The sequence below is a fragment of the Rana temporaria genome, chromosome 7, assembly GCF_905171775.1.
Source record: "Rana temporaria chromosome 7, aRanTem1.1, whole genome shotgun sequence".
In the NCBI taxonomy this organism is placed as follows: domain Eukaryota; kingdom Metazoa; phylum Chordata; class Amphibia; order Anura; family Ranidae; genus Rana; species Rana temporaria.
Window position 1 is genome coordinate 169,888,423 of NC_053495.1, and position 24,316 is coordinate 169,912,738.

The following is a 24,316-nucleotide window of genomic DNA, read 5'->3' on the forward strand; positions in this document are numbered from 1 at the left end:
CATCCAGTCAAAAGGGAGCTGGAGTAGGTAGGGGGAGTAATCAAGATGGATTTGATGTGCATGGCTGCGGGACACACGCCCATTGCATGTGACTGCTTAGTATTTTGTCAATCATAGGCGAGGGGGGTGTGGTGACATTTTTTTTTTGGAGGAAAGAGAAGAGTAATTGAAATGACTGTCTGCTCCTTAATAGGTGACACAGGACAGATGCTTTCTTATGCTTTACAGTGTGAAGTACACTTGTCAGTTTATTTTAGATTTCTCGGGTTTACAACCACTTGAAGGTAAAAAACTTTTTTAAGTGCAGCTCACCCCCTAAATACTTACCTGAGAGCCCGATCTCGATACGGCACTGCTCTTTCTCTCACTCCTCACTGGACTGAGTGAGTGCAGCAGGAGCCAGTGGGGATCAAATCCAGAGATGAGGGAGTGGTGCCGAGCTGCATTGTGCATGTAATTAGACACACACAGTGCAGCTCAGGACTGAGTCTGCATGAGTGCCCCTATAACAAGTGGGGGCACTTAGAAGGCAAGAGGAGCCAGAAGTGCCAGTGGGGGTCCGCAGAAGAGGAATGGGTCTTCTCTGTGCGATACCACTGCACAGAGCAGCTAAATAAAATGAGCCCCGCATGGCAACTTATTTATTATTTTTTTTCAATTGTGACCATGAGTGGGGGGGAAAAGATCTCTTGTTTGCTGTTACAATGGGAGATCGGGGGGGGGGGGGGGGGGGGGGGCGCGGTGCTACAGTAACATGTTACACCCTGAATATGGGTGTAACACGTTACCAAAGGTGAACTTATCCTTTAAAGCGGTTGTAAACCGCATAAACTTTTTTTTTTTTCCCCAAACCTGCAAGGCAAAAGGCATAATCATACTAGCCTATTATGAAATACTTAACTCGGAACGAGGTGTGTACCACTTACCTGGTCCACGCCGAGCAGGATGTCATCTTGCTCCGGCGTGTCTTCCGGGTATCGCCGCTCCAGCGCTGTGATTGGCTGGAGCGGCGATGACGTCACTCCCGCGCGTGCGCGCGGGAGATTTAAAATCGGCAGGGTCCGGCGGATGCCGGTCCTTCAGCCGTGGATTCCCCCCTGCGCATGCGCCGCCCGCATTGCGGGGGGAATATCTCCTAAACCGTGCAGGTTTAGGAGATATTCTCCTTACCTACAGGTAAGCCTTATTATAGGCTTACCTGTAGGTAAAAGTCCAAATAGTGGGTTTACAACCACTTTAAACAAGAAGAATTGATGTGTGTGCTGTAACCATACAAGGAGACCACCCCAAAAAGGTCTCGATAAAGCTATCAATCAAATCAAAAATAAGTTAGCATATCAAAAATATATATTATCAAAAAAAGTGTGATATATACATTAGTACAGGATGTACCCCAAATCTGCTACACTGTACTTATACAGAGCCATCACCATCTGAAGCTATGAGCACATAACAGTTGTGGAAGAAGTCCAAAGATGGGACGTGACTTGAGTAAGGGGACCGACTCTTTAAAAAGTTGTTGGTTTGTCTCTACCTCCACCTTATGGTTCTTCCTTCCCTTTGTGGTACTGTCCATTTATGTACAGATAGCTAGATTCAGAGAGACTTAGGCTGGCGTATCAGTAGATACGCCAGCCTAAGTCAGAATTTGCGTCGGCGCTAATTTAAGCGTATTCTGGTAAACAGATACGCTTAAATTAGGCTCAGATACGAGGGGCGTAAGTGTCTTACACCCTCGTATCCTAAAGTGTAATTTTTAGGCTAACCGCTAGGTGGCGCTTCCATTGCGGTCAGCGTAGAATATGTAAATCAGTAGATACGCCTATTCACGAACGTACGCCCGGCCGACGCAGTACAGATACGCCGTTTACGTAACGCATTAGCAGGCCTAAAGTTATTCCATCAAATAGATGGAATAGTAATGTTAAGTATGGCCGCCGTTCCCGCGTCGAAATTCGAAAATATTACGTCGTTTGCGTAAGTCGTCTGTGAATAGGATTTACGTCCACGTCGTAATCAATAGGCCCGTACTTAGCCGCAATGCACACTGGGAAATGTAGGCGGACGGCGCATGTGCCGTTCCAAAAAAACGTCAAAAACGTAAGGTCAAGCTCCATTACCATAAAACACGCCCCCTCAGCTAAATTTGAATTAGGCGCCCTTACGCCCGCCCGATTTACGCTACGCCGCCGTAACTTAGCAGGCAAGTACTTTGAGAATCATGTTCTTGCTTCGCTAACTTACGGCGGCGTAGTGTAAACAAGCTACGCTACGCCGCCGCAAAGTTACGGCAAGCTAGGTGAATCTAGCTAAGAATGTCTACCCAACACTTTTTGTAGCACCGTTTGCTCACAGCTTCAGATAGTGACTCCCGTGTAGCATAGCAGAACTGAGGTACATTCTGTACTAATGTACGTATCACAATTTGCTTTTTGATACTATATCTTTTTGAAACTTATTTGGTGTACCAACATATATGTGATATGATATACTTAGCCAATTGCCTGGAGTTGCACTTTACATAGACCTTCCTACTTGTCAGAAATTGAAGTTCCCTATTGGCAAAACACGGAACTCACCCCAAATAGCATCTTAGCTTTAGCCACAGCACTCCCAAAAGCAGTCATAATCATTTTGGCGCGGAGTTGGTCTGGCAGGAATCTTGCTTTGGTGCTACAAGGATCCAGAAGGTATATAGTATGTGGGTGGCTGAACTGGTAGCCATCTTTAAATCCTGTAGCAGAAGGGTCATAACATGTCAAAGACAAGGAAAAAAGGAAAAAAGAAACAGAATGGATTATTTTATTTCTATAAAAATGTATGTGGTGCAAAGTAAGCAAGCTATTAAAAAGTATGCATTATTTGTACCGGTTCCTCTACAGCAATTGTTTCACTTTTTTGCACACGTTAAAATCTGCAATTTTGGCTAAATGTAAAACCCCTAAAACTATATTTTTCACAAAGCAGAGGCTTTGTAGAATAAAAGTATAATTTTCTATGTCACACAATATTTGTGCAACGGTTTATGAAATAAATATTTTCAGGAAAATTAAACCAAAAGTAATTTTATTTCACACAAACCCAATTTAATCCCCATTGTACATAATAAAAGAGGCAGTGCAGAGTAAATAGATACCATATTTGCAAGCTTCAAAATTGCATGTGCCTCCAAAATGGTGAAAAATCATGGAACCCAAAATTATCAATAGGCAATGCTTTGAATGTCTTTACACCTCAGTTTAGAGTAAAATCAAAGTGACAGGCCTAAAATGATTGCTCCCACTTTGACGTTTGTGGTGATATACAACATGTGTGGCGCAATTGCTGTTTATATACATGTGTGCGCCCCCCTGTGCTGTGTATGCATTTTCTGGTGTGTTCAGGGCAACAGGTTACTCTTTTTATATTTTTATTAAATGTTGTCATTTTATTTTGTATTACTCTTTTTCCCAATTGCTTTATTGCTGACACAAGGGGGGGATAACAAGCCCACTATGCAATACCACTGGGAAGATGACAGGACCTCTTTATGGAGGCATCAAAGGTCTATTAGACCCCTAATGCCACCCCTTGCTCTCTACTGCAGCTCTCTACTGAAGCTTCAACCCGTGGTTGAAGGAAAGAAGAATAGTAATGGTTTCGAAAAAAAATGTGTGTGTATATATATATATATATATATATATATATATATATATATATATATATAGTAATAAAAAAAATGTAATTTCTGCATGCATTTTAAAGAGGAATTCTAAGAGTACAAACGTCTTCATTCTCTTATTCCTCTTTAAAATGCTTGCAGAAATAAAAATAAATTACGCTGGGGGAGTAATATGTCACTTTAAAATTACAATCTTAGACATCACTGTCCTAACACTAAAGCCATTTTTTTATTCAATTAGCCCATGCTGCTGAAGCTGGGAATCATACCTAGACGATTTTGTTCCTCGTACACGTTCACCTCCTGAAGATCGATAGCGGGAGACAGTGGGTACAGGGATTCCAGGCCTTGCTGTTCTGTGATTTGGATGTCGCTGGGCGATGCCTGGGGTTCTAGGGCAGTTTTAGCGCTCATCACTACACCAGTGATCCCTCTCACAAAATAAAGGACGGATTCTGCAGAGCCGATACAAGCTTCAGTTTAGAAATAACATAATATGTAGAAAATACAGATACAAGATCAGAGAAATGCTTAGGCTGTCACTGCTGACCTCTCCTTATGAAAATGCTAGTTGCCTGGTGTCACACTGATTCATTGACTTCAGTATTGTGAATCGCTGACCTGGATAGAATGCATTAAGATAAAAAAAACCTTCTGCCTTTACAGACACTTTAGGGATAAGTTCAACTTTGGAAGCATGTTACACATTAAACACATATTTAGGGTGTAATGTGCAACATGCTCCAGCAGTCTACACACACATTGCAAACCCCCGGATTGCCCCCTGGTGACAGCAGGCAGGGTTTTTTCTATCTGCACCCGCTGTCACAATTTAAACTGTGCAAAAGTCCACGAGAGATCTGTGAATGAATGGACTACAAGTACTGTCTTCCGCCACGGCAAATGGCTTGTAGTTCTCAATGAACAGTGAGGGCGCTGGTGAGCTCTCTTGTAGATCATTGATTTTCCTGCTCTTCAGTAACTGTATAGAACAGGGATCTCTAAACTTTCTAAACAAAGGGCCGGTTTACTGTCCTTCAGGAGAGTCAGGACGCTCTCTACGTTGCAAATAGAGAAAGGAGCTGTGTGTTAGTGGGCTTCCTGACTCTCCTGTAGTCCAAGGGATGGGGCGAGCACAACACTCCACACCAGGGAGAAAGCCTCACATTACTGTGTGGAGTTACAGACAGAAGAACAGGAAGTGAGGATTTCTCAGAAGAAATAAGGACATTTAAAATAAAAATGGAAGGATGAGGTAAGTGAAGGAGGACTGCACTAAGGTAAAGGAAGCTATTTAGGAAAAAAAAAATTGTACCTTTAAAACCCTGCTAAGCCTCATACACGATCAAATTGTTGGCCAACAGAGCGTCTGATTTTTGTCCAAAGGGCGTGTGCCAGGATCTTGTCAGCCAACAAACACAATTGTAGTGACGTACTAAGAGGAATCTCAGCTCTTGAGCGCCACACTTTGGGCCCCTTCTGCTAATTTCGTGTTTGGTGAGCACTGATTCCAAGCATGCGTGTTTGTACTTTCAACTTTTGTGTAACGCACTTGTGTAATGACGATACTAAATTCAGACAACAGACCGTTGTCCGACGAAAATTTACTAGCCTGCCATCCAACATTTGTTGACCGAAAGATGGACAACAATTGTCAGAAGGAGCGTAGTAACGGTCAGATTTTAGGACAACAGATAATCCCCTGTCAATAAGGATGAGCTCTGGCGTGTTCGCATGCTACACATGCAAAGCCCGCCAGGAAGTGTGCACGCGCTGCGCTAATCACAGCCAGGGAGACATTGTCCCGATGCTCGGCTGCAGAGATCGGGAAATGTCTTCCTGGCTGTGATTAGCGCAGCGCCGTGCACACTTCCTGGCGGGCTCTGCACGTGTAGCATGCGAACACGCCAGAGCTCATCCTTACCTGCCAACAATCGGATCGTGTGTACGAGGCTTCAGTTTTCATTTGTGCAAGTATTAGCATACTTTGTGTATAATTTTTGAAACAAACGTGGCTGATGCACATTTTATTAGTACCAGTTCCCTGTTGTAGGTTCTCATATGTGACTTACCTCTTCTCCAGGATGCTGCTAGGCGATAATTTTCTATAAAGCTCCTTTGGAAGAGGCCAGGATATGAAGGGCTCTGAGTCCGGCACAAATGCAGAAGACCTTGCAGCAGCCTTGGGCTTAAAAATAAAAAGGAACATTATTACAGTCTTTATTATAAACAAATGTGCTGGACAAACAGATAAGTACACAGATACAATGCACAAAAAGAAGCTGGGTTACCTGTATTGGACAGTGAAGGAGAAGCGGAAGACTGATGAAGTCATCCCTCTGTCATTCAGCTATCTCACGTTCAATGAGCAATATGGAGGCTTGGAAGCCAGGAGGGGGCAGAACCAAGCTAAAAGCTTTTCAGCTGCCTAGATATGGCTACTGAAGCTACCATAAGGCAAATTACTAGTTGCCTGGCTGCCTCTGGTTTCAATACTTGTCAGTAAGGATGAGCTCTGGCGTGTTTGCATAGTACACGTGCAGAGCCCGCCAGGAAGTGTGCACGGTGCTGCGCGAATCACAGCCAGGGAGACATTGTCCTGATGCTCGGCTGCAGGGATCGTGAAATGTCTCCCTGCACGGTATTTGCGCAATCATTTTTTAAACGCCTTTTTTTGGGGAAAAAAACGGTTTCATGAATTAAAAAATAACAAAACAGTAAAGTTAGCCCAATTTTTGTTGTATAATGTGAAAGATAAAGTTACGCCGAGTAAAAAGATACCTAACATGTCACGCTTTAAAATTTGCGCACACTCATGGAATGGCGCCAAACTTCAGTACTTAAAAATCTCCATAGGCGTTGTTTACTTTTTTTTTTACAAGTTACGAATTTAGAGTTACAGAGGAGGTCTAGTGCTAGAATTGTTGCTGGCACTCTAACGCACCCCGCGATACCTCACATGTGTGGTTTGAACGTTGTTTATGTGGGCGGGACTTACGTGTGTTCGCTTCTGAGCGCGAGCTACCGGGGATAGGGGCGTTTAAACATTTTTTTTTTATTATTTTACTCAATTTTTTTTATTTTTACACTTCTTTTTTTTATCACTTTTATTCCTATTACAAGGAATGTAAACAGTGCCGATCCTGACCTCCCTGGGGCCCTAAGCAAAATGACATGGCACATTAAAAATGAGAATCGGGGGGGCGCTGACGACAGTGACATGTCACATTAAAGAAAGTTGAGAAGCGGGGTGAGAGGGTGTTCTGCTGTCGGAAATGACTCAGCCAGCGAGTTTAGAAGCGGGGTGAGGGGGCGAAAATGACTTCTCACCAGGCGGGGCCTCTAGTAATTTGGGGGGCCCTTTGCAGCTTTGCGGGGCCCTAAGTGGCTTGCTTATGCCTTGTTTCCACTGCACGGAACGGTTCGGGTCAGTAAGAATGGAGCGGTTTAGAATGGACCGGTCTATTCTCGTGAGCGTTTCCACTGCAAATCGGACCGTCGGGGACCATTCAGGATTTAGAAAAAATGCCTAGCACGTCCACCAATCAGTGGAATGTATTGCATCTCCTCCCCTAATGGAACCGTTCCATTTCCTATGGCCCCACATCTGAAGCAGGACCCAGAATGGTCCGGTACGGTTCGGTTTAATGGCACACTTTCGTAGTGGAAACACCCAAAATAGCGTACCGAACCGATCCGCTCAGTGGAAACGAGGCAATAGTGAGCCTATAGCGAGGATCGGCCCTGAATGTAAACATTCCTTGTAATAGGAATGATTAGTGACAGGTCCTCTTTATGGAGAGATGCAGGGTCAATAAGACCCCACATCTCTCCTCCAGGCTGGAAAGAATTAGATCGTGAAAAAAAATTCACAGATCTCATGCTTTCAGCCGCGATCGCGGCTGTGTTTACATTCCGGTACCCGGGCGTGACGTCATAACATCGCGCCCGGGCCTCAGACGATCATAGAGATGACCGGTGACCATCTGGTCACCAGTCATCTCTATGCTTTCCATCCGACGCCGGCGGATCGTTTCTCTGGGTCTCCGATGGCAAGGGAGAAGCACCAGATGGCGACAGGAGGGAGAGACGTCCCCTCCCGCTGCCTATAAGAACGATCAAGCGGCGGAACTGCCGCTATGATCGTTCTTATGGTGCACAGGATCGCCGGCTGAAGAGATGGATATCTGAATGATGCCTGTGGCTGCGGGCATCATTCAGATATCCCCACTGAAAGTCCAGGACGTCATATGACGTCCTTGGGCGGGAAGTGGTTAAGCACAAGATGTTTGTGTGAAACGCATCTACGTGACCTCGTGTTGGTGTCTTTGTTATCACTTTGAGCAATAAAAGGCAATGGGAATTCCTGTATGTGCAGCCATTTATTTTCTTACACGTTTCCCACGGAGGCGGGCCACCTCAGGTTATCATCATACACCTGGAGCAGCAGCTCTTTTCCTTGGAGTGGTGTGACAAGAGGCTGTATTATCAAGACCTAACTTGGTTGGTCAAGGTGTGACACTCACCAGTACTCTTCCTTGGGTCTCTGTTCCTCGACAGTGCTCCACAGGCAGGCATTGGAAATTGTATTGTGTACCAGCTCTTCATGGTTCGGGAATGTGTATGCCGGATCTTCACATATACTTGTTATAGCCTGTGGCAAGCCTTCAATTAAACTGGATTTGGTGAGCCAGAGGGCCTGCTTCACACCTAGAGGGAGAGAGCTTCATTTTATCCCCGGTGTTTACCACATAGGACTGATGAGAATATATACAGGGTTATTGAACAGATGTAAAAAGTATTCATTATGTGCAAAGTACAGACTGCCATTGCAGCTGGGGAAAGATTAATCTGATTGGTTCCATAATACTGAATGGTGGAACTAAATTTTAAAGACTAGAAATACAAAAAAGAAGGAACCCAAAAAGGTAATCCCAAGTCGGACTTTAACGGCACCGTAAACAATAAGGATATAGAAAGATAATATTCATTGGAACATGGAAACATACAGTAGTGTAAAAATAGTATATGTGATGTGAGCCCTAGTGTGTCAACGAGTTTCGCCGCTAGGCTTCGTCAGGACGCATTCGGGATTCGTTGGTTGCAGGAAAAGGGAAAGCGGGTCTCACTATCTTGCCGGAGAGTCAATCTCAACAAGTAGTTAAAGAAGAAAAAAAAGGATCACCGCTCCAGGTGGGTCGCTATGTAGAGTAGACTGACTCAGGATACCGTGGGTGCTGGCAATGCACTGACCATGCATGAGATACGAAGAGAGGAAATGGATAGCCGCACTCCAATAACCAAAAAGGTTGTCTTTTTATTTAAACGAACAGCAAATACATCACTTCACAAGGTCACAGCAAAGGAACAGGGGAACAGCCGACGCGTTTCGCACTGAGCTAGTGCTTAATCATGGCTAGTTAACCCTTTCATGCCTATGCCTATGTATGACATTTGGTGTTTACAAGTTAAAATCCACATTTTTGGCTAGAAAATTACTTAGAACCCCCAAACATTATATATATATTTTTAGCAGAGAATCTAGAGAATAAAATGGCGATTGTTGCAATATTTTATGTCATACGGTATTTGTGCGGCGGTGTTTTAAACACAACTTTTTGGGAAAAATTTACTTTCATGAATTTTAAAAAAATGAAAAAGTAAAATTAGCCCCAATTTTTTTGCATAATGTGAAAGATGATGTTATGCCGAGTAAATAGATACCAAGCATGACACGCTTTATAATTGCACGCACTCGTGGAATGGCGACAAACTACGGTAACTAAAAATCTCCATAGGCGACGCTTTAAACTTTTTTTACGGTTACCAGGTTAGAGTTACAGAGTAGGCCTAGTGCTATAATTATTGCTCTCGCTCTTACGATCGCGGCGATACCTCACATGTGTTATTTGAACACCGTTTTCATATGCGGGCGCGACTTCCGTATGCGCTTTCTTTGCTGCGCAAGCTCGCGGGGAGGGGGGCGCTTTAAAAAAATTTTTTTTGGTTTTCTTATTTATTTTTTCTAATATTACATTTTTTTTTTTTTTTTTTTACATTTTGATCACTTTTATTGCTGTCACAAGGAATGTAAACATCCCTTGTGACAGCAATAGGTGGTGACAGGTACTCTTTATGGAGGGATCGGGGGTCTAAAAGACCTCCGAGCCCTCCTTTGCACTTCAAAGTATTCAGATCGCCGAAAACGGCGATTCTGAATACGGTGTACTTTTTTAAATCCGGCGCCATTGGCATCTGAGAAACCCGGAAGTGACGTCATGACGCCGCTTCCGTGGTTTCAATGCGGACACTGAATCAAAGCCGTTTACGGCTTTGTTTCAGAGCTCGCCGAGACGCTGGAGGCGCCGGATCGTGGATCGGGTCTCCCGGTGGGACGGGAGGCCCGGTCAGAGCGGCGAGAGGCGGCGGGAGGGGGGGGATGTCCCCTCCCGCTCCTCCGGCATAACAACCGAGCGGCTTTTAGCCGCATCGATTGTTATGTTTGGAAAGCTGATCGCCCGCTCTAAACAACAGTACCGGGATGATGCCTGCGGCTGCAGGCATCATCCCGGTATAACCCCTGAAAGCCGAGGACGCATATATGCGATCCGTCGGCGTGAAAGGGTTAAAGAAGAAGTATTATCCAATATAGAAGAAAAGGTTGGCTCACAATAAGAGCAATTCTCGTGACAAGGAGTCATAGGAACCAGCTACTGACTCATACATTAAAGTATTCTGATATTATAGCCTCAATCAGGGGGTGGTGCATACAGATAACAGCGGAGAGCGAGAGATAACCATACAAAAGTTGACAAAATATAAATAGATATAATCTTCCAATCCAAACTATCCAATATAGACGCTCAGCTATACCCAAGTACACAACTATAATGTACTCAAAGCCATGCTATGGTCCTCCAAACAAATTAGTAGTATGGAAATATAAGCATAACCCCCCTGGGAGAGAGCGCAATGCTCTGCACTTTCGTGATTATTTAATGCAGGGGTCGACAATATCTGGGCGCCAGGTCGCAATTGCGACAAGAAATTATGACCTGGTGCCCGCGGCGGCCGGTAATTGAGGCCGCGGATCCTGTGTCTCCGTGCGCCCCCACCTTGCGATCGCGGCGGGCCCATGACGGCCGGTAATTGAGGCCGCGGCTTTGCGGCCTTGTGAAGTCCCAAGCTCTTCCTTCTGTCAGCTGGCGACATCTGGTGGTGGCCGTTGGCATTACAAGTTAAACAGCAATTCTAATATGTCATTTTTCACTGCCATCTCCTTCCCTCTAATTAGAACCCCCAAACATTATATATATTGTTTATCCTAACACCCTAGAGAATAAAATGGCGATCGTTGCTATACTTTCTGTCACGCCGTATTTGCGCAGCGGTCTTACAAGCGCACTTTTTTGGGAAAAAAATTACACTTTTTTTAATAAAAAAATAAGACAACAGTAAAGTTATCCCAATTTTTTTTAATATTGTGAAAGATAATGTTACGCCGAGTAAATTGATACCCAACATGTCACGCTTCAAAATTGCGTTCGCTCGTGGAATGCCAACAAACTTTAACCCTTTAAAATCTCTATAGGCGATGTTTAAAAAAAATCTACAGGTTGCATGTTTTGAGTTACAGAGGAGGTCTAGGGCTAGAATTATTGCTCTCGCTCTAACGATTGCGGCGATACCTCACATGTGCGGTTTAAATACCGTTTACATATGCGGGCGCTACTCGCGTATGCGCACAAGCTTGGCGGGACGGGGCGCGTTTTCTGGCTCCTAACTTTTTTAGCTGGCTCCTAGATTCCAAGCAAATTTGTCAAACCCTGCTTTAATGTATGAGCCAGTAGCTGGTTCCTATGACTCCTTGTCACAAGAATTGCTCTTATTGTGAGCCAACCTTTTCTTCTATATTGGATAATACTTCTTCTTTAACTACTTTTTACTCTCCTGCAAGATAGTGAGACAAGCTTTCCCTTTAAACAACGAATCCCAAATGTGTCCTGATGAAGCCCAATGGTGAAACACATTGACACACTAGGGCTCACATCATATACTATTTATCTTTATGTATATGTTTTTTTTAACCTTTTTTCATGTCCCTTTTTACACTACTGTACGTTTCCATGTTCCAATAAATATTATTATTTTTCTATATCCTTATTGTTTACTGTGCTGTTAAAGTCCGACCTGGGATCACCTTTTTGGGTTCCTTCTTCATTGTATTTCTACGGATGAGGCAACGTGGGTGCTCTCTTTTCTTCTTTCTAAATTTTGAAAGCCCAAAAGAAAATAGGTTTGAGTCAGGTTGCATCACATTGCACAGGTCAACTGCTTGTCTTCTTTTAGTAAATGCTCATACTCACCTGATCCCCCGCTCCACCCACAAATTGTGCTCCCCCACTGTCCAGCACTGTTCCTGGTCTATGGAGCCTGCTCTGGGCTTGATGACAATAGAAACAGTCTACAACTCAAGACCTCTGGAGTGCGGGGGTGTTGTGCCGGGAGGATCGGAGGATTAGGCAAGTATATCTCCTCTCTCCAAACTTCTAGACAAAAACAAGCAATTAACCCATGCACTGCATGGGAAAACGTTTTCTGTTGCCTGGAGATCGACTTAAAATGTTAACATGTCAGCAAACCAATTATTAGGTTATTATCTTTATAGGTATGTTCTATATCTGTGTACATAACCTTTGCGTATCATTAAATACTGTACCTGGTTTATTGTTTTCAATTAACTTCCCTTCCCAAAAGCTCGCCATACATGGAGCAAATTTTGTCAAGTTGAGGAGAGGGTCAGAAGGAGAGGGTCAGTGGGAGAGGGTCAGAGGGAGAGGGTCAGTGGGAGAGGGTCAGAGGGAGAGGGGGTCAGTGGGAGAGGGTCAGTGGGAGAGGGTCAGAGGGAGAGGGTCAGTGGGAGAGGGTCAGTGGGAGAGGGTCAGTGGGAGAGGGTCAGAGGGAGAGGGTCAGTGGGAGAGGGTCAGAGGGAGAGGGTCAGAGGGAGAGGGTCAGAGGGAGAGGGTCAGAGGGAGAGGGTCAGAGGGAGAGGGTGAGAGGGAGAGGGTCAGTGGGAGAGGGTCAGAGGGAGAGGGTCAGTGGGAGAGGGTCAGTGGGAGAGGGTCAGTGGGAGAGGGTCAGTGGGAGAGGGTCAGAGGGAGAGGGTCAGTGGGAGAGGGTCAGAGGGAGAGGGTCAGAGGGAGAGGGTCAGAGGGAGAGGGTCAGAGGGAGAGGGTCAGTGGGAGAGGGTCAGAGGGAGAGGGTCAGAGGGAGAGGGTCAGAGGGAGAGGGGGTCAGTGGGAGAGGGTCAGAGGGAGATGGTCAGAGGGAGAGGGTCAGAGGGAGAGGGTCAGAGGGAGAGGGTCAGAGGGAGAGGGTCAGTGGGAGAGGGTCAGTGGGAGAGGGTCAGTGGGAGAGGGTCAGAGGGAGAGGGTCAGAGGGAGAGGGTCAGAGAGGGAGAGGGTCAGAGGGAGAGGGTCAGTGGGAGAGGGTCAGAGGGAGAGGGTCAGTGGGAGAGGGTCAGAGAGGGAGAGGGTCAGAGGGAGAGGGTCAGAGGGAGAGGGTCAGTGGGAGAGGGTCAGAGAGGGAGAGGGTCAGAGGGAGAGGGTCAGTGGGAGAGGGTCAGTGGGAGAGGGTCAGTGGGAGAGGGTCAGAGGGAGAGGGTCAGAGAGGGAGAGGGTCAGAGGGAGAGGGTCAGTGGGAGAGGGTCAGAGGGAGAGGGTCAGTGGGAGAGGGTCAGAGAGGGAGAGGGTCAGAGGGAGAGGGTCAGAGGGAGAGGGTCAGTGGGAGAGGGTCAGAGAGGGAGAGGGTCAGAGGGAGAGGGTCAGAGGGAGAGGGTCAGTGGGAGAGGGTCAGTGGGAGAGGGTCAGAGGGTCTCCCACCCAAAATCCTTTGATCTGAAAATCAAAAGGAATCAGGTAGGAAATTGTCTGCCAGACAGAGGTTGTATCCAATCAGAAGCCGTCTTTATTGGTGTTGACTGTCAAGATACAATAGTGGGCAGGGAAGATTCCTTCATTCAGACTGTTTTTGCATGGATATAGAAATCACCCAGCTCAACTTTTGGGTCTCCCTTCGCCCTGCTCCATCCTCAGGTTGCTCCACTCCACCCTTGGGTCACCATGTACCCCGCTTTATCCTCAGGTCAGCTACATGTCACTCCGTCCACAGATCACCCAGCACCATCCTCGGGTCACCCAGCGCCATCCTTGGGTCTCCCCGCTTCTTCCTCTGGTCACCCAGCGCCCTGCTCTGTCCTCAGGTCACCCAGCGCCACGCTCCGTCCTCAGGTCACCCAGCGCCACGCTCCGTCCTCAGGTCACCCAGCGCCACGCTCCGTCCTCAGGTCACCCAGCGCCACGCTCCGTCCTCAGGTCACCCAGCGCCATGCTTGGGTCTCCCCGCTTCTTCCTCTGGTCACCCAGCGCCACGCTCCGTCCTTGGGTCACCCAGTGCCATCCTCATGTCATCCAGTGCCCCGCTCCGTCCTCAGATCACTCAGCACCATCCTTGGGTCTCCCCGCTTCTTTCTCTGGTCACCCAGTGCCATCCTCATGTCATCCAGTGCCCCGCTCCATCCTCAGATCACCAAGCACCATCCTTGGGTCTCCTCGCTTCTTTCTCAGGTCACCCAGCGCCCCGCTCCGTCCTCAGGTCGCCACACTCAGTCCTTGGGTCTCCCCGCTTTTTCCTCTGGTCACCCAGCGCCCTGCTCCGTCCTCAGGTCACCCAGTGCCACGCTCCGTCCTCAGGTCACCCAGCGCCACGCTCCGTCCTCAGGTCACCCAGCGCCACGCTCCGTCCTCAGGTCACCCAGCGCCACGCTCCGTCCTCAGGTCACCCAGCGCCACGCTCCGTCCTCAGGTCAACCAGCGCCATGCTTGGGTCTCCCCGCTTCTTCCTCTGGTCACCCAGCGCCACGCTCCGTCCTTGGGTCACCCAGTGCCATCCTCATGTCATCCAGTGCCCCGCTCCGTCCTCAGATCACTCAGCACCATCCTTGGGTCTCCCCGCTTCTTTCTCTGGTCACCCAGTGCCATCCTCATGTCATCCAGTGCCCCGCTCCATCCTCAGATCACCAAGCACCATCCTTGGGTCTCCTCGCTTCTTTCTCAGGTCACCCAGCGCCCCGCTCCGTCCTCAGGTCGCCACACTCAGTCCTTGGGTCTCCCCGCTTTTTCCTCTGGTCACCCAGCGCCCTGCTCCGTCCTCAGGTCACCCAGTGCCACGCTCCGTCCTCAGGTCACCCAGCGCCACGCTCCGTCCTCAGGTCACCCAGCGCCACGCTCCGTCCTCAGGTCACCCAGCGCCACTCTCCGTCCTCATGTCACCCAGCGCCACGCTCCCTCCTCAGGTCACCCAGCGCCATCCTCAGGTCACCCAGCCCCTCGCTCCGTCCTCAGGTCACCCAGCCCCTCGCTCCGTCCTCAGGTCACCCAGCCCCTCGCTCCGTCCTCAGATCACCTAGCGCCTGGCTCTGTCCTTGGGTCTCCCCGCTTCTTCCTCAGGTCACCCAGCACCCTGCTGCGTCTTTAGTCACCCAGCGCCCAACTACGTCTTCGAAACGACACACTCTGCCACCCAGCGCCATCCTCAGGTCACTAACCCCCCTCCTCTCCGGAGTTCTCAGCCCCCCAGGGTCACCTTGCCCCCCGTACCTCCCATCAGACGACATTTGGCACTGAAGACATAGGCCTCGGTGTCCTTGTGGAGTGGCATGTCCTGGTGGGGCGGACTTGGGTCCTGCCGGGGATCGTGCCAGCCTCGACTCCATCGGGGAAAGTTGGGCCGGGCCAGCCAGGGGAGGAAGTAACCCCGGTCCGCGTATGTGATCCGCTCCAGGCCCGGGATCTCCGGGGGCTCCGTCTTCACTCGGGGCTGTACCGTCTGCTGCTTCCTACTACACCGGGAGGACACACTGAGACAGCGGAGCCCCGGGCCCCGGACACAGCGCCCGGACACCGGCTGCAGCATGGAGGCCGCCATCTTGGGGCGCAGAGGATGACGGGAAATGGACTGTCACTGGAGGGGAAGAGTCAGTGTGTGACTGTGTATGGGGAGAGGTCTGAGCATGTGTGAGTGAGATCTACACAGAATGTCACTGTGTTCTACTTCTACTATACCTGGACTACAATCCTCTGTCCCTCTCCTAGACTACAAGCCTCTGTCCCTCTCCTAGACTACAAGCCTCTGTCCTCCCTCCAACACTGTCCTTACCCTGGACTACAATCCTCTGTCCCTCTCCTAGACTACAAGCCTCTGTCCTCCCTCCAACACTGTCCTTACCCTGGACTACAATCCTCTGTCCCTCTCCTAGACTACAATCCTCTGTCCTCCTTCCAACACTGTCCTTACCCTGGACTACAATCCTCTGTCCCTCTCCTAGACTACAATCCTATGTCCTCCCTCTGGACTACAATCCTCTGTCCCTCTCCTAGACTACAAGCCTCTGTCCTCCCTCCAACACTGTCCTTACCCTGGACTACAATCCTCTGTCCCTCTCCTAGACTACAATCCTCTGTCCTCCTTCCAACACTGTCCTTACCCTGGACTACAATCCTCTGTCCCTCTCCTAGACTACAATCCTATGTCCTCCCTCTGGACTACAATCCTCTGTCCCTCTCCTAGACTACAAGCCTCTGTCCTCCCTCCAACACTGTCCTTACCCTGGACTACAATCCTCTGTCCCTCTCCTAGACTACAATCCTCTGTCCCTCTCCTAGACTACAACCCTCTGTCCTCCCTCCAACACTGTCCTTACCCTGGACTACAATCCTCTGTCCCTCTCCTAGACTACAAGCCTCTGTCCTCCCTCCAACACTGTCCTTACCCTGGACTACAATCCTCTGTCCCTCTCCTAGACTACAACCCTCTGTCCTCCCTCCAACACTGTCCTTACCCTGGACTACAATCCTCTGTCCCTCTCCTAGACTACAAGCCTCTGTCCTCCCTCCAACACTGTCCTTACCCTGGACTACAATCCTCTGTCCCTCTCCTAGACTACAATCCTCTGTCCCTCTCCTAGACTACAAGCATCTGTCCTCCCTCCAACACTGTCCTTACCCTGGACTACAATCCTCTGTCCCTCTCCTAGACTACAAGCCTCTGTCCTCCCTCCAACATTGTCCTTACCCTGGACTACAATCCTCTGTCCTCCCTCCAACACTGTCCTTACCCTGGACTACAATCCTCTGTCCTCCCTCCAACACTGTCCTTACCCTGGACTACAATCCTCTGTCCCTCTCCTAGACTACAATCCTCTCTCCTCCCTCCAACACTGTCCTTACCCTGGACTACAATCCTCTGTCCCTCTCCTAGACTACCGTCTTCTGTCCCTTAACCCTCCAAAACTGCCTTTTTAATGGACTACAATCCTCTCCCTCCTCCCAAACTGTCCCTCTCCTAGACTACAATCCCCTCCCTCCTTCCTCCCAAACTGTCCCTCTCCTAGACTACAATCCCCTCCCTCCCAAACTGTCCCTCTCCTAGACTACAATCCCCTTCCTCCCAAACTGTCCCTCTCCTAGACTACAATCCCCTCCCTCCTTCCTCCCAAACTGTCCCTCTCCTAGACTACAATCCCCTCCCTCCTTCCTCCCAAACTGTCCCTCTCCTAGACTACAATCCCCTCCCTCCCAAACTGTCCCTCTCCTAGACTACAATCCCCTCCCTCCTTCCTCCCAAACTGTCCCTCTCCTAGACTAAAATCCCCTCCCTCCTTCCTCCCAAACTGTCCGACTCCTAGACTACAATCCTCTCCCTCCTTCCTCCCAAACTGTCCCTCTCCTAGACTATAATTCTCTCCCCCCTCCCAAACTGTCCCTCTCCTAGACTACAATCCTCTCCCTCCTTCCTCCCAAACTGTCTCTCTCCTAGACTACAATCCCCTCCCTCCTTCCTCCCAAACTGTCCCTCTCCTAGACTACAATCCTCTCCCTCCTTCCTCCCAAACTGTCTCTCTCCTAGACTACAATCCTCTCCCTCCTTCCTCCCAAACTGTCCCTCTCCTAGACTACAATCCTCTCCCTCCTTCCTCCCAAACTGTCCCTCTCCTAGACTACAATCCTCTCCCTCCTTCCTCCCAAACTGTCATTCTACTAGACTACAATCCTCTCTCTCCTTCCTCCCAAACTGTCCCTTTCCTGGACTACAATCCTCTCCCTCTTTCCTCTAAACCTGTATTATTCATGGACTATTCTCTCCCTCCTTCCTTTAAATCCATCCCTTTCCTTGACTACAATCCTCTGTCTCTCTATCCTCCAAAACCGTCCCTCTCCTGAGCTTCATTCCTCTCCCTGCTTCCTTCAAAATTCTCCTTTCCTTGTACTACTGTCATCTGTTCCTCCATCCCGCTCCTGAATTATAGTTCCCTGTCCATCCTCCAAAACTTTCCTTCATGTAGACTACAGTTCTCTCCCTCTTCCAACATTGTCCATCTCCGGGACTACAATACCCTGTCCATCCATCCTCTCAAACGGTCCCTCTCCTGAACTGCAATATTCTCCCTCCATCCTCCAAAACTGTCCTTTTCCTGGACTACAATCCTCTGTCCTTCCTTCTTCCAACACTGTCCCTTTCCTGGACCACAATCTTTTGTCCCTTCATCTTCCCAAGCTGTCCCTTTCCTGGACTACAATCCCCTGTCTTTTTCCTCCAACACTAGTCCTTTCCTGGACTACTGTCCTCCGTCTATCCATCCTCCAACACTGTCCCTCTCCTGAATTATAGTTCCCTGTCCATCCATCCTCCAAAACGTTCCTTCATCTGGACTACAGTCCTCTCCCTCCTCCAACACTGTCCCTCTCCTGAATTATAGTTCCCTGTCCATCCATCCTTCAAAACGTTCCTTCATCTGGACTACAGTCCTCTCCCTCCTCCAACACTGTCCCTCTCCTGAATTATAGTTCCCTGTCCATCCATCCTTCAAAACGTTCCTTCATCTGGACTACAGTCCTCTCCCTCCTCCAACACCGTCCCTCTCCTGAATTATAGTTCCCTGTCCATCCATCCTCCAAAACGTTTTCTTCATCTGGACTACAGTCCTCTCCCTCCTCCAACTCCGTCCCTCTCCTGAATTATAGTTCCCTGTCCATCCTTCCTTCATCTAGACTACAGTCCTCTCCCTCCTCCAACACTGTCCCTCTCTTGAATTATAGTTCCCTGTCCATCCATCCTCCAAAACTGTCCTTTTCCTGGACTACAGTCCCTCTCCCTCCTCCAACACTGTCCCTCTCCTGAATTATAGTTCCCTGTCCAGCCATCCTTCAAAACGTTCCTTCATCTGGACTACAGTCCTCTCCCTCCTCCAACACTGTCCCTCTCCTGAATTATAGTTCCCTGTCCATCCATCTTCCAAAACGTTTCCTTCATCTGGACTACAGTCCTCTCCCTCCTCCAACACCGTCCCTCTCCTGAATTATAGTTCCCTGTCCATCCATCCTCCAAAACGTTCCTTCATCTGGACTACAGTCCTCTCCCTCCTCCAACACTGTCCCTCTCCTGAATTATAGTTCCCTGTCCATCCATCCTCCAAAACGTTCCTTCATCTGGACTACAGTCCTCTCCCTCCTCCAACACTGTCCCTCTCCTGAATTATAGTTCCCTGTCCATCCATCCTTCAAAACGTTCCTTCATCTGGACTACAGTCCTCTCCCTCCTCCAACACTGTCCCTCTCCTGAATTATAGTTCCCTGTCCATCCATCCTCCAAAACGTTCCTTCATCTGGACTACAGTCCTCTCCCTCCTCCAACACTGTCCCTCTCCTGAATTATAGTTCCCTGTCCATCCATCCTCCAAAACGTTCCTTCATCTGGACTACAGTCCTCTCCCTCCTCCAACACTGTCCCTCTCCTGAATTATAGTTCCCTGTCCATCCATCCTTCAAAACGTTCCTTCATCTGGACTACAGTCCTCTCCCTCCTCCAACACTGTCCCTCTCCTGAATTATAGTTCCCTGTCCATCCATCCTCCAAAATGCCAGCTCTCAAATTTTTCTTGACGAATATTCCGGCAGAAAAAGTCCAATGGAGCCTACACACGGCCGGAATTTCCGACCAAAAGCTCCCATCGGACTTTTCGTGACGGAATTTCCGATCGCGTGTACGCGGCATTACTCTTCAACGTTTCCTGACCTGGGCCCCATCCACCCGATCTGCTTTTTGTAATAAACGGCGTCCGTGTTCTATAAGATGTTCTGTGCTCTGCAGGTGATGGGTGACCCCGATGGCACTGACTGGCAGGAATTGAGACCCGTGGAGCCCACCCCGGCTCAGTGCTGCGGCAGTGGCTGTTCCCCTTGTGTCTATGATATCTATCAAGCTGACCTGGAATTGTGGGAGAAGGCCAGAGACAGGGGAGACCCCCAAATCCTCAGGAGAACCAAAGACAAAGAGGTAATAACACGGGGGGTCTACACATTCTTCATATCAGACACATTCATTGGCAGCTTCCATCCGCAGACTAGACTTGTGCAGAACGGAAACATACGTGGCTGGATTCAGATAGGTTACGCGGATCTTTAGATCTGATTTACTTTACGCCGCCGCAAGTTTTTGAGGCAAGTGCTTTATTCAGAAAGCACTTGCCTGTAAAGTTGCGCCAGCGTAGCGTAAATCCCCCGGCCCAATTCAAATTCGGCGGGTAGGAGGCGTGTAATATTTAAATCAGGCGCGTCCCCGCGCAGTCCGCTAAATTTCCCAGCGTGCATTGCTCCAAATGACGTCGCAAGGACGTCATTGGTTTCGACGTTAACAAAAATTACGTCCGGCCGTATTCGCGAACGACTTACGCAAACGACGTAAAAATTTCAAAACTCGGCGCGGGAACGACGGCCATACTTAACCACTTTAGCCCCGGGCCTGTTTTTCAGATTCGGTGTTTACGAGACTAAAACATTTTTTTTCTAGAAAATTACTTAAAACCCCCAAACATGTATTTTTTTTTCTAACACCCTAGAGAATAAAATGGCAGTCATTGCAATACTTTTTGTCACACTGTATTTGCGCAGCGGTCTTACAAGCGCACTTTTTTTGAAAAAAATTCACTTTTTTAAATTAAAAAATAAGACAACAATAAATTTGGCCCAATTTTTTTATATATTGTGAAAGATAATGTTACGCCGAGTAAAATGATACCCAACATGTCACGCTTAAAAATTGCGCCCGCTCGTGGCATGGCGTCAAACTTTTACCCATAAAAATCTCGATAGGCGATGTTTAAAAAATTCTACAGGTTGCATTTTTTGATTTACAGAGGAGGTCTAGAGCTAGAATTATTGCTCTCGCTCTAACGATCGCGGCGATACCTCACTTGTGTGGTTTGAACACCGTTTTCATATGCGGGCGCTACTCGCGTATACGTTCGCTTCTTCGCGCGAGCTCGTCGGGACGGGGCGCTTTAAACATTTTTTTGGGGGGTTTTCGCATTTATTTTTATTTATTTTAAAATTTTTAACACTGAAATAAAAAAAAAATAAAAAAAATTATCACTTTTATTCCTATTATAAGGAATGTAAACATCCCTTGTAATAGAAAAAAGCATGACAGGTCCTCTTAAATATGAGATCTGGGGTCAAAAAGACCTCAGATCTCATATTTAGGCTTAAATGCAAAAAAAAAAAAAAAAAAAATTTGTAAATGTCATTTTTTCAAATGACAAAAAAAAAAAATGTTGCTTTAAGACGCTGGGCGGGACTGACGTTTTGACGTCACTTCCGCCCAGCAGAGCTATGGGGACGGGTGAAGGAGATTTTTCCTTCAGTCCCGTCACCAGCCGAACGGTCCCGATCGCCTCCGCCGCGGAGGGCGCGGGAGAGCGACGGGAGGGGGGGGCCCTCTCCCGCCGCCGATAACGGCGATCTCGCGGCGAATCCGCCGCGGAGACCGCCGTTATCGTGTACCGGACCGCCCACTGAAGAGATGAATATCTCGATTGTGGCAGCAGCTGCTGCCGTTACCGAGATATTCATCTTTAAAGTGATGACGTATAACGACGGTGGGCGGTCGGTAACTAGTTAACATAGGATACGCCGCACATACCCCTCATATAGCAGGGATAACTTTCCGCCGGAAAAAGCCGAACGCAAACGACATAAAAAAAATGCGCCGGGCGGTCGTTCGTTTCTGAATCGGCGTAACTCCTCATTTGCATATTTGACGCGTAAAAGATACGGAAGCGCCACCTAGCGGCCGACCTGGAATTGCAGCCTAAGATCCAACGGTGTAACACAGTTACACCTGTCGGATCTTAGGGATATCTATGCGTAACTGATTCTCTGAATCAGGCGCATAGATACGACCGGCTGGCCTTAGAGATACAACGGCGTATCAGGAGACACGCCGTCGTATCTCCTATCTGAATCTAGTACTTGTTTCGGAAAGATTTGTTATGTTACTAGTTTTGTTTTGTTGATTCCTTTAGTTTTGTTTCATTTCTATAAATTTTCGAACAAATTACATATTTTCAGAACAATTTGAATTCAGATTGGTCGAAAAATGATCGACCTATTCTAATTCTGTGTGAAGAATAGCTGGTTTATAAGGCCGGGAAGCCAACTATACAATAACTATGTGATTGGACACAGCGAGAGCCAATCAGCTGGTTCGGTGGACCCACCGATTGTCCCAGAGAGAGGGAGAAAACAGCCTATATAAGCAAGGCGGACCGCCATTCTGTGAGAGGGGAAGATGGAGATTTTGGGCCAGATCCACGAAGCAGTTACGCTGGCGTATCTATTGATACGCCGCGTAACTGCTAGGTTGCTCTGGCGTATCTTTGTTTTGTATCCACAAAACAAGATACGCCTGAAGCTGGGCTAGATCCGACTGGCGTACGTCTTAGTACGCTGTCGGATCTAAGGTGCATATTTACGCTGGACGCTAGGTGGCGCTTCCGTAGATTTCCTCGTCGAGTATGCAAATTAGCTAGATACGCGAATCCACAAACGTACGTCCGGCCAGCGCATTTTTTTACGTAGTTTCCGTAAGGCTTTTTTCGGCGTAAAGTTACCCCTGCTATATGAGGCGTACTCAATGTTAAGTACGGACGTCTTTCCCGTGTCGAATTTTGAAAATTTTCCTTCGTTTGCGTAAGTCGTTCGCGAATAGGGCTTTGCGTAGAATTACGTTTACGTCGAAAAGCATTGGCGTGTTGCGGGTTCATTTGGAGCATGCGCACTGGGATACCCCTACGGACGGCGCATGCGCCGTTAAAAAAAAATGTCATTTACGTCGGGTCAAGACGTATTAACATAAAATACGCCCCCATCTCATCCATTTGAATTGCGCGCCCTTACGCCGGCAGATTTACGCTACGCCGCCGTAACTTTAGAGGCAAGTGCTTTGTGAATACAGCACTTGCCTCTCAAAGTTGCGGCGGCGTATCGTTACTACGATACGCTACGCCTGCCGAAAATTACGATCCGCTACGTGGATCTGGCCCTCTGTGTTTCTGCTAAGCAGGAACACCGATCTGTCTCCCCCCCCCCCCCCACAGTTAGGGTCCTTTCACACGTCCGCTCCGTTCGTCCGTTTATTACAAGTCCGTTTATGGACTTTGTAACGGATCATGGACTATGCTGCCGGGACAGTTATAATCTTCATGAGGACTACAAGGAACTGCATGGCTTGTCACAATTGGATGTACCACATTGTATTCTGAGCTCAAAGGGTTAATTGGACAAGTGTCTTTCATTGCTGAATGCTAATGTTCCCTTCGCATAGCTAATGAACTCTCTCTTTTGTGGAGGTAAACAGCCCCCTGCGAGGTGTCTGCTGAGGGGGATTATGTGTGAGTGATAATTGTTTTAAAGGTTAATTGAATTCTATTGTCTGATCAAGTTAAGGAGCCAAAACGGCTAGCGGCTGATTGGCTCAAGGGAGTGTCATTGTTTCAAAGTGTGTGTATTGAAGTCCCCCCTGGGGGGGGGGAGTGTCATTTGTTTCTGTACAGTTGTAACCAGATACAAGGAGGAAAAATGTGGCAAATAAAGTCAGTCTGCTTGACCCTTCAAACGTAGCCCGTCTTGTTTCTTGGAAGGGCGTTCGATGGGATATACCGGCGGTACCTGCATATCGCATTTTGCCAGGGAAAAGGACGTCTCCAACGGCTGAGACCCTCACACTACTTGGGTAGCCGTTACATTGGTTGGCAGCGGTGGGATGGTCCTTTTATCCAAAGAGCAAGTGCTGAATGGAGTCGCAGTACGCCAGGCTGAAAAAATCCACACTAAAAGATCTATTGGAGAGTCGTGGTAGGAGCGCCAGCAACAGACCACGGAGGGAGCTGATAGCTGAACTGCTGGAGCTGGACGAAATGGATGGATCCATGGAAGGAACGGAGCCCCTTGCACCTGTCAGCAAAGAAGATGTAATTACTGGGATTGTACAGCGGAGATTATCCTTGTATCCAGAAACGTCCGTGGAACTAATCAACCAGCTGTTAGGGAAGCAAGGGAAGAGATACAAACGAAGAGGGGACAAGAACTGGAACTGGTAAGAGCGAGACAGCCCATTACACCTGCAGTTCCTACCCCCCCACCTGCTGCTACAGGAAAGAAAATACCGTTCACTGCATTTAAAGCTTTTGTAGAAAGTGAGGAGGAAATCGATGGATATTTGGCGGACTTTGAGAGGCAGTGCTCACTACACCAGGTACCA

General features: G+C 48.2%; 2 protein-coding genes across 3 annotated transcripts in view; one reads left to right on the forward strand and one right to left on the reverse strand.

Annotated features, from left to right (window-relative positions):
* Nucleotides 1-15,688, reverse strand: part of MRPL37 (mitochondrial ribosomal protein L37) — a 29,719-nt gene extending 14,031 nt beyond the window's left edge. The window contains exons 1-5 of the mRNA XM_040360430.1: nt 15,319-15,688; nt 8,188-8,371; nt 5,734-5,849; nt 3,931-4,116; nt 2,580-2,734 (exon numbers count right to left, since the gene is read on the reverse strand). Of these exons, the coding sequence (XP_040216364.1) occupies nt 2,580-2,734; nt 3,931-4,116; nt 5,734-5,849; nt 8,188-8,371; nt 15,319-15,646 (969 nt within the window). The 5' untranslated portion in view covers nt 15,647-15,688. The remainder of the gene's footprint in view (nt 1-2,579; nt 2,735-3,930; nt 4,117-5,733; nt 5,850-8,187; nt 8,372-15,318) is intronic.
* The window catches only part of LOC120945884 (NADH-cytochrome b5 reductase-like), a 43,309-nt gene continuing 34,626 nt past the window's right edge, over nt 15,634-24,316 (forward strand). The window contains exons 1-2 of one of the 2 annotated variants that reach the window (XM_040360432.1): nt 15,634-15,735; nt 19,868-20,053. In XM_040360432.1, coding sequence (XP_040216366.1) covers nt 19,871-20,053 — 183 coding nt within the window. In that variant the 5' untranslated portion in view covers nt 15,634-15,735; nt 19,868-19,870. The remainder of the gene's footprint in view (nt 15,736-19,867; nt 20,054-24,316) is intronic. The other variant, XM_040360433.1, reaches the window with a different exon arrangement.